Source organism: Saimiri boliviensis, chromosome 1, assembly GCF_048565385.1.
Source record: "Saimiri boliviensis isolate mSaiBol1 chromosome 1, mSaiBol1.pri, whole genome shotgun sequence".
Taxonomy (NCBI): domain Eukaryota; kingdom Metazoa; phylum Chordata; class Mammalia; order Primates; family Cebidae; genus Saimiri; species Saimiri boliviensis.
Window position 1 is genome coordinate 145,322,153 of NC_133449.1, and position 10,435 is coordinate 145,332,587.

At 39.4% G+C, this 10,435-nt stretch overlaps 1 protein-coding gene across 6 annotated transcripts; it reads left to right on the forward strand.

Annotated features, from left to right (window-relative positions):
• Positions 1 to 997: 997 nt before the first annotated feature.
• On the forward strand, positions 998 to 9,779 carry CMTR2 (cap methyltransferase 2). Of its 6 annotated transcripts, XM_010350658.2 has the most exons (4): positions 998 to 1,433; positions 1,583 to 1,625; positions 3,455 to 3,630; positions 4,823 to 9,778. In XM_010350658.2, exon 4 carries the CDS (start codon positions 4,842 to 4,844, stop codon positions 7,152 to 7,154), a length of 2,313 nt encoding a protein of 770 aa, XP_010348960.1. In that variant the 5' UTR covers positions 998 to 1,433; positions 1,583 to 1,625; positions 3,455 to 3,630; positions 4,823 to 4,841; the 3' UTR covers positions 7,155 to 9,778. The 6 variants fall into 6 exon arrangements, with proteins under 6 accessions (XP_010348960.1, XP_074262164.1, XP_074262152.1 ...); XM_074406063.1 differs by lacking the exon at positions 3,455 to 3,630 and having other exon boundaries at positions 1,583 to 1,828; positions 4,823 to 9,779; XM_074406051.1 differs by having other exon boundaries at positions 3,455 to 9,778.
• Positions 9,780 to 10,435: the final 656 nt, after the last annotated feature.

The window sequence follows — 10,435 nt, forward strand, 5'->3', positions numbered from 1 at the left end:
ACATTTAGAGTATTTCCATTTGGTTATGAACATTTTGTCCAAAGTGAATGCCAGTTGTTTAATTATTTCTTAAGGATAAATTGCTAGGAGTAGGAATTGCAAGTGAGCTGGCCACTTCAGCCTCCCAAAGTGCTGGGATTACAGGCATGAGCCACCGCGCCTGGCCAAAATGCATGTCTCTTTTTAACGTCTGCCTTCTGGGCTAGGTGGCGTTGCTCACTCCTGTAATCCCAGCACTTTAGGTGGCCGAGGCTGGTGGATCCCTTGAGTCCAGGAGTTCCAGACCGGCCTGGGTAACATGAGGAGACACCATCTCTCTAGGAGGATCGCTTGAGCCCAGGGAAATTGAAGCTGCAGTGAGCCTAGATCAAGCCACTGCACACCAGCCTGGGTCATAGTGAGAACTTGTTTCCATAAACAAATGAAGTTTGACTTCTGTAATGTTTATAATAACGTTTTTCTCCCATACACAGATATAAACCCATAGTCTCACCAACGGTGGCCATTGCCAATGTTTTAAATCTTTGCTAAACCGAGTAAAAAGAAAACTTACTGTTTTCATTTCCATTTTTGTCTAATAATAGTTTAAACAGCTTTGTATATTCTTATTGGCTATTTGTTTGACTTTTTTTGTTTTTGGGGAAGCCTGTTCTAATCTTCGCTCATTTTCCTTCTGGGATTGTTGGACTTTTTCTTATTGGTTTATTAAGCAACATAATGAATATATATTATGTCATGTATATATAAACAATCTTATCTCGCAGTTCCCTAGTTTGGCTTTTAACCTCTTTTGAGCTGCAGTTTTAACCCAGTCTGTACAGGAACTAACATCTGTCCAGAAGCGCCTGAAAGCCTTCGGGGACAGCGGCCAGGTGGGCGGAACCATCACGTCCTGACAGACAGGTTTGCCCCGCCCCTTCCCTCCACCTCTTCGGGGGCGGGGCCAAAGAACGCTCTGCCTGCGCCCACCGCTTCCGTTGCCACAGTGGCCGGGGGCGGGAGGCCGGCGCCTCTCAGCTTCTGTACCCCTCAAAGCAAAACCTAGGGAGCGGAGGCCTAGACGAGGCGCGAGTCGCCGGCGTGCGTAACGTTGACGCACGTGACGTCGGCCCGGCCTACAGGGCGCGTGCGCAGTGGGGCTGGAGCGGCCCTGGACCCCGTCGGCGGCTGCGCGGTCTGGAGGTGCGCTCGGTTTTCAGGTGCCGCGAGGGCGGGTCTGGACCGCCTTCCCGCGCGCCACTGCTTTGCGACTGGAGGCGCAGCGGACCCAAAGGAGCGACTACCCCGGGAAGCAGCCCCGGGAGCGGAAGTGCAGAATGGCTTCCTCGAGGGAGTGAAGTGCAGCCTACCCTGATACTGGTGCCCAGGTGGGCATGGGCGAAGGTAGTCCGGGCCTGGGTACGAGCCCGGGCCCTCCTCCTACTTCCCAGCCGGTAAGCCTGGGGCTGGGACTGAGTTTCCTCCAGGTCAGGGACCCCGCTGCTAGGGTGGGGTTTGGGACTCATTTCCACTAGATGAAATGAGATTGGGGTGCCCCGGCCCAGAGTCAGCGCTGGTTACTCACTGGCTGTTCTTTTCACAGTTGCTGGTAGGAGGAGTTGGCGGAAGCACTTGAGTGTTGAGAGGTAAAAACTGTTGGTGAGATCTTACGGGTTTTGTTTTGGGTTCACGAATTTTCCAAGCATTTCCTTGGGCGGGCCTACATAACTGCCTACTTGAGTTTGCCATGCAAAAATGGTAATAGCAACCCACTTAGCAGAATTAAGATGCCACAAAGCTCAATGGAGTCTCAGAGGATCATATACTGGAAAATTTTTCCACAGACGCTGTAAGCCACATGCTTTTTTTTTTTTTTTTTAAGTCATGCATTTAAATGCTTGAGTGAAGTTGAAATGCACTATTATGACTCATAGTCAGAACCTGAAGAGAGAGGTGCCTTTTGTGCTAAGTATGATATCCATTCATTTATTCAGTAAATACTGAGTGTTTACTGTGTACCAGGCAATATCTAACTTCTTGGAATGGTCTATGTGTAAACAAAACAAAGATCTCTGCCCTGTGGAGCTTACATTCTAATTTGGGGAAGACATAATAAATAGTAAACATAAGGAAGTAAATTATAGGTTGGAAGGAAATAAGTACCGTAGGAAAAAAAAATACAGCGAGGTAAGAGGCATGGGGAAATGCAAGATGCAATCTTAACTAAGGTGGGCTTCACTGAGAAGATGACATTTGAGCAAATACTGGAAGGAGGTGAAGGAGTTAGCTGTCCTCATAACTGGGGAAAGAGCATTCCAGGCAGAGGAACGAGCAATGCAGAAAGACTGTTGGCTTGAAATGTGTTTGGTGTCTTCAGTGAAAACCGGAAAGGCCTGTTTGGCTGGAGGAAATGAGTAAGGGAGTAATAATAAGAATTAGCCAGCAACGCAGCAACGCAGCAAGAGTATAGTCAAAACAGTGGAGTGTCTGAATCATTTAAGTTGTCCTCATGTGAAGGTAATTACCTATTACCTTAGATAGGATTTCACAGCCTAACTACAGCCATTAATTAGTATGTGAAGTTAATGACTAAAATTAGACTTTTTCCAAAATAGAATATAGATGAGAGTGAAACATAGGTGTAATTTCCGGCAAGCACAATGCCAATTAAGACAGAGGAGCTTGCTGTAAAAAACTTCTATTTACCCTTATTTAAGATTTCAGTGAATGTGGAAACACCTCAATTTTGTCGTCCTTTAGAAATTTGTCTAAATATAGTTCTACCAGTAAAAAAAAAGAAACAAAAAACAGGCATCGTGGCTCATACCTGTAATCCCAGCACTTTAGGAGGACGAGGTGGATGGATTGCTTGAGCCCAGCCTGGGCAAAAGAGCAAGACCCCATCTCTGCTTTTTTTTTTTTTTTTTAAACTACCTAGGTGTGGTGGTGCACAGCTGTTTCCCAGCTACTTTGGAGGTTGAGGTGAGAGGATCCTGTGAGACTGGGAGGAGGTCAAGGTTGCAGGGAGCTGTGATGTGTGCCACTGCACTGCAGCCTGGGTAGCAGAGTAGGACCCTGTCTCAAAAAAAAGTTTTATCTTAAATATAAGGTGGCAAACAAATGACCAAGAAGACACCTGTTACTTCAGGGAAGTGACTGGTTGAGTAGACTTGCAAATAATTTAAACATAAAATAAGAAAGAATTTTTAAAAAGTGTGCTAAAAGAGCAATACAAAGTGGATGCTAAAAGAAAAGTCATCTGAATATTATTGTATGTATTATGGCAGTAGTCCCTTTTATTTCTCATTTTGTCCTCAAACATCTGCTTTTCTGGGATGATGATGTGATTGTCAATTTTTTCACATTCAACAAATTTAGATTTTTTTGGAAAATGATTTGTAGAATGCATTGTATGTGCTAAATAAGTGCAGAATTTATCAACTAAAGCATCTATTGATTAACATTGCACCAACAGGTACCATGTAAATACTCATTGCTCTTGCTGCTGGGATTTGTAACTTTTCCAAAACGATGCCATTAAGCCATACTTCTCATATCCTTTTTCCTCTTCAGAAGACGGATATTTCTGGTTTCTTTGGTAGTGTTGACTGCCAGAGTATGTAGAGTGACTGCTTGTAATTTGTATATTCAGTAAGTATATTTCTTCAGTATAAAATTCTGCTGTCCAAGTGTTAAGAAGTTTTAGTGGCTAGAAGAAATAATGATGTTTTATGGTGGAAGTGTGGAGCTGTCTGAATCATATGAAAGGCAGGAATTTGAGACATACCAGGGTAAACTATTGGTCAGTTTCTGCATCAAGCAGAAAAAGGCTAAGCACTCAAGTACAACACAGTTTACAAGCAGTATCATGAGCCTTAGTTGATGACTTGTATAGATGATTGGTACCACCAAAGTGCATGTCTTAGAGAGTGAAATCTGGACAGAGGATGTATTCAGTAATCCTACTAGGCAGGTAACTGGCTGGTGTAGGCGGGTAACTGGCTGGTGGCAGGATCAGTACTGGGTCAGGTGCATGATCTTCTACAGGAACTAAAAAAGTCTCTTGTTAGAGCTTGAACAAAGGTCATGTCCAGGAATGAATATCTAAGGGTGTGTTTGTTTGAGGCCATGTAGCTGTTGTCGCAGTCGATACTGAAGAACTTTGGGGAGGAGTTAAATGGATTACTATGATAATAAGAGCTGTCATTCACTGGTGATTATTCTTTGTTATATATTTTTAATTTGCTAGTATGTTTTATCTTCTTAAAAAATGATATGCCAGCTGGGTGCAGTGGCTCACGCCCGTAATCCCAGCACTTTGGAGGCTGAGGCGGGCGGATCACGAGGTCAGGAGGTCAAGACCATCTTGGCCAACATGGTGAAACCCCGTCTCTACTAAAAAACAAAAAATAGCTGGATGTGGCGGTGTGTGCCTGTAGTTCCAGCTGCTCCAGAGGCTGAGGCAGGAATTGCTTGAATTTGGGAGGTGGAAGCTGCGGTGAATCGAGATTGCGCCACTGCACTCCAGCCTGGATGACAGAGTGAGACTCCATATTTAAAAAAAAAAAAAAAAAAAAAAGGCCTTTTAATGAGAAAAAAGCAAATCCCAGAGATGGAATTTACCCAAGGCTGCTTATTAAGCCATAAGTAGCAGAGCTGGAATTTGAACCCAGGTCTTGGAAGCCTTTGTTTTTCATGATTCCAAATTACCTGATTGTGTAACAGAATATGTTACATGAGCCTTCCCATTTTCTGGAGTTTGTCATGAGTGTGATCATATTTGCTGCTCTTGAGATTTCACTCACTAATTTGATTCAATTAATTATGTGTTTTTTCTTCTTAGATTTTAATTTGATTTGAAAATGAGTAAGTGCAGAAAGCCACCAGTTCAGCAGCTAGCAAGTCCTAAGTCATTCAGCCCAGATGTTCTTGCTGAGATTTTTGAACTCTTTGCCAAGAACTTTTCTTATGGCAAGCCACTTGATAATGAGTGGCAATTACCGGATCCCAGTGAGATTTTCACCTGTGACCACATTGAATTTAATGCATTTCTTGATTTGAAGAACTCCCTAAATGAAGTAAAAAACCTACTGAGTGATAAGAAACTGGATGAATGGCATGAGCACACTGCTTTCACTAATAAAGCAGGGAAAATCATTTCTCATGTTAGAAAATCTGTGAATGCTGAACTTTGTACTCAAGCATGGTGTAAGTTCCATGAGATTTTGTGCAGCTTTCCACTTATTCCACAGGAAGCTTTTCAGAATGGAAAACTGAATTCTCTACACCTTTGTGAAGCTCCAGGAGCTTTTATAGCTAGTCTCAACCACTACTTAAAATCTCATCGGTTTCCTTGTGATTGGAATTGGGTAGCGAATACTCTGAATCCATACCATGAAGCAAATGATGACCTCATGATGATTATGGATGACCGGCTTATTGCAAATACCTTACATTGGTGGTACTTTGGTCCAGATAACACTGGTGACATCATGACCCTGAAATACCTGACTGGACTTCAGAATTTCATAAGCAGCATGGCTACCGTTCACTTGATCACGGCAGATGGGAGTTTTGATTGCCAAGGAAACCCAGGTGAACAGGAAGCTTTAGTTTCTTCTTTGCATTACTGTGAGGTTGTCACTGCTCTGACCACTCTTGGAAATGGTGGCTCTTTTGTTCTGAAGATGTTTACTATGTTTGAACATTGTTCCATAAACTTGATGTACCTGCTAAACTGTTGCTTTGACCAAGTCCATGTTTTCAAACCTGCTACTAGCAAGGCAGGAAACTCTGAAGTCTATGTGGTTTGTCTCCACTATAAGGGGAGAGAGGTCATCCATCCTCTGTTATCTAAGATGATCTTAAATTTTGGGACTGAAATGAAAAGGAAAGCCCTCTTTTCCCATCATGTGATTCCTGATTCTTTTCTTAAGAGACATGAAGAATGTTGTGTGTTCTTTCATAAATATCAGCTAGAAACTATTTCTGAGAACATTCGTCTGTTTGAGTGCATGGGAAAAGTGGAACAAGAAAAGCTGAATAATTTAAGGGATTGTGCTGTACAATATTTTATGCAAAAATTTCAACTGAAACATCTTTCCAGAAATAATTGGCTAGTAAAAAAATCGAGTATTGGTTGTAGTACAAATACAAAATGGTTTGGGCAGAGGAACAAATACTTTAAAACCTATAATGAAAGGAAGATGCTAGAAGCCCTTTCATGGAACGATAAAGTAGCCAAAGGATACTTTAATAGTTGGGCTGAAGAACATGGTGTGTATCATCCTGGGCAAAGTTCTGTTTTAGAAAGGACAGCTTTTAATCTCGAGTGTCACTTGTGGCATATTTTGGAGGGAAAGAAACTGCCAAAGGTAAAGTGTTCTCCTTTTTGTGATGGTGAAATTTTAAAAACTCTTAATGAAGCAATTGAAAAGTCATTAGGAGGAGCTTTTAATTTGGATTCCAAGTTTAGGCCAAAACAGCAATATTCTTGTTCGTGTCATGTTTTTTCTGAAGAACTGATATTTTCTGAGTTGTTTAGCCTTACCAAGTGCCTTCAGGATGAGCAGGTTGTACAACCCAGCAGTCAAATAAAGTGCCTGCTTGTGGGCTTTTCTACTCCGCATAATATCAAAATGCATCTACCACTGGAATTTCAACTTTTAGAATCAGCTGAACTCACGACGTTCAGCTGTTCTTTGCTTCATGATGGAGATCCTACTTACCAGCATTTATTTTTGGACTGCCTTCTACATTCATTGCAGGAGCTTCATACAGGAGATGTTATGATTTTGCCTGTACTTTCTTGTTTCACAAGATTTATGGCTGGTTTGATCTTTGTACTCCACAGTTGTTTTAGATTCATCACTTTTTTTTGTCCCACATCCTCTGATCCCCTGAGGTCCTGTGCAGTCCTGCTATGTGTTGGTTATCAGGACCTTCCAAATCCAGTTTTCCAGTATCTGCAGAATGTGAATGAATTGTTGAGCACTTTGCTCAACTCTGATTCACCCCAGCAGGTTTTACAGTTTGTGCCAATGGAAGTACTCCTTAAGGGAACATTGCTTGATTTTTTGTGGGATTTGAATGCTGCCATTGCTAAAAGGCACTTGCATTTCATTATTCAAAGAGAGAGAGAAGAAATTATCAGCAGCTTTCAGTTACAAAACTGAACATGTTCTTTCTGAGATTCAACTTTATGACTTCATGTAATTTACTCAGTGTTGCATCCTGTTGCTCTGTTAATTTAAAAACCTTTTGGGGAAAGGCCAATGTTGGCATCATTCAAAGTCTCATTAATTCTGTAAAACAGTCCATTCTAATCTCTAGGATATATACACCCATAGGCATAGAGCTCTTCCATGTGGTGGAATCTATGCAGTGGTAGATATTCACACTGTAAGTATGAGGTGTGTGTATGTGTATGGGTGGACACCACCATACTTACATTTGCAGTTTAGTTGGTCTTAATCTGCCTAAGATTTGCATCTGTGTGCTTTCTTTCAGATTAGTTTTTTTTTTTTCCCCCAACTGATTTCCTCTTAGTGGCTAATGCTGTTAATGGATTTTCCAGCTAATTTTCTCTCATTGGTTAATGTTGTTAATGAATTGATAGAGGTAATTGATGAAAGGGAGTGAGGGACAGTCACTGTTCAGCAACAATGATTTCCATTAACACATAAGTTACGAATTTTAGAGAATTCATCTCTCCAGATTCTTGATACGTGCCATTCATTGCCCTTAGGCGATTGACTCTATTTTCGTATGGCTCAAATAAAACTCGGGTGCTGTGGTATGAATCTTTTACTGACCACACCATGCAACTAACAAAAGATAACAGGACAGCTTTAAGCCAAAGATCATGTTTAAACAATGAAAAATTATTTGTTGTGTCTAATGGACACCTGTATCATGAAAGCTTCAGTTAGCAATGGTATGATAATTTTTAACTTCCGGGAAATAATCTGTGAATGGAACGATTTTTAAAAATTTTGAAATAGTGCTTAGTCTCATGTTGGGGACACAAGAATGTGATGAACGTAATGAATACTAAAGAAAACTTTCAGAATCATGATTCAGAATTTAAATTTTTAATCTTTACTAATTTCTTTCAGTATGAAAATAGCACTTTACCAAAAGTTTAGCCCTGAAATGGTTATTTTGCCAGTTGTATTTGCAATGTAATGAGTCTTTTTTATTTCTTTTGTATTTGCAGTGTAATGAGTTTTTGTGGCAAACTGTAGTAAGCAATTTTTCATTATCTTGAAGTTCTATGAAGTAGAGAATATTTATATTCTCACATGTGCATTTTAAGCATTTTTGTTATGTGAAAATAGATGTATTTTATGATGCATTTGGTTAATAAAAGTCTGAAAATTTTCATGTTCTTTGCTATTTTGAATTCCATTATAAATTCATGAATAAAGTCATTACTAGAGAGATTTTGTGTTCATCTTTTTTAAAGGAAATCATGGGAGAAGTTAAAAATATAACTTGGAAACAGACTGTGTGTGTGTGTGTGTGTGTGTGTGTGTGTGTGTGTGTTTAGTGCTTCATGCTTACGTTGCAATTTGGAATGGGTAGGGACTGGAAACAGATTTTTAAAAGGAGTTTTGAATAAGAGTTAATGTTCTTTCATTTTCTCTGATTTGCATTCATTAAAATTTAGTCCTTAATATTGTAATATTTATGTAAGATGTACTTCAGGAAAGAAATTGAATACTTAAGGGGAGTTGGGAGGAGAGTGTGTGGAGGCCTGGAATTAGATTTTTGAAAGAAATTTGATTTCCTACTGGAAGCAGGACAAACTATGGAAGCAATTCCAGTTGTATGTTGATGGAGTCTGATAGAAAGTTGATACCAGGAGGAAAAAAATACCACTCTTATAAAACTGTTTTGCACTTAATAGTCTTTTTTATGCCTTGCTAAGTGGGATTCAATATATTAATAATAACACAGTTTATTTTTACTTATTTTAACTATTTGATAAGAATGATGTTGAAAGCATAGGTCCAGATTCTAGCATTATGACTGTCTTTATGCCCCTCAAATAAGTACTGAATGCATAGTGTTATGTTTTGTTTTTTTGACACTAATCTGTATTGGAATGTAGAACACAAGTATACTCAAATGTGTTTTGCTTTTTAACACGGCTTTTGGAATTAATTGCTCAGCTGACTCGTTGGATTCAAATTGCTTTAGAGGTTAGATGTGACTTGAGGAAGGTTCACATGGAACTGGATGTATTAATAGATGACAGATACTAATGATTTATATGAATATATCAGAAAGAGGAAAAATGCTATGCAAAAGATGAATGGAAAGTAGAAGAGAACAGTTAAGAGATGAGAATGTGCATGTTTTACCAACCTAAGACTGTTCTTGAAAACATGTTTTCTCCCACAGGTTATGAGGTTTTTAATTTGTGATGTCTGTTAAACAGACATCAAATTAAGTTTCATTTGTAATCTGTTTAATTTGAACAAAACATACACTTACTGCAAGTATTATACTCTTAAAATGGTGACAAATTATTTTATCTAGGTGGTACAGATACGCAAAACCTGGCTACAAATTTGTTTCCCACGTAGTTAACACAAAAACACAATTATTTGATAATAGGCTTCCCCCACCTTGAAACAAAACTGGTTAAAACATTTCAGGCTGATCTTAGGAGCAGAACTCACAATAAAACAAAAATTTCAATATTGAAACAAAATATGAATATTTCAGATTCAGTATTGAAATGGAAATTCATTTTCCATTTCATTTTTTAGGGTTGGCCTGATGGGCCAAGCAGCAAGTAAACGGAAAGCTTGATACTACATATGGTAACTCATACTACGTAGGTATGTTTTAGGATGTGTAATTAAAATAATCCTCAATGGATATATAATGAGTTATTATTTTGAGACTGTAATGCATTTTTTAGCTTACATAAAGTTGCAGGCTTTTAATAAGGAGTTCTCCCTTGCCCTGCCCATTCTCTTACTGTCCTACTTGCTTTTTCTTTGTTGGCCAAAACAGAAAGGCAAATAACTTATTCTGATAACCATAAGTTTATACTGGAATGATTTGGGAGGAGGTGAAGCTTCTTTATGTCCACAGATACATGAAAGTGTGTTATTAGTGAAAAGATACAAAAAATTGTATTATAAAAATGTCACTAAGCATAGCTAGCATTTAATTCCACTCAACCCAGCCTGTGTGTGATAGCGTGGCCGAGCGGTCTAATTTCACTCGACTGAAACTTTTAGTCCAATCTACTTGTGTTCACATATAGGTTGTGTACTCATTTATAAAGTGTATCCATGATAATGTTTCTCTGATATTTTCGAGATCTTGATCTTTGTGTCTTTTCAGAGTGATTATATCAACTAGGTGTAATTATTCTGTGTTCATTTGTACCAAGTGCAGCACATCCGTTCAGGCATAATGGGACATGTAGTATTAC

Excerpts from the sequence above, each read along its gene's own strand:
- CMTR2 (XM_074406063.1), top strand. The coding sequence starts at position 4,842 with ATGAGTAAGTGCAGAAAGCCACCAGTTCAGCAGCTAGCAAGTCCTAAG.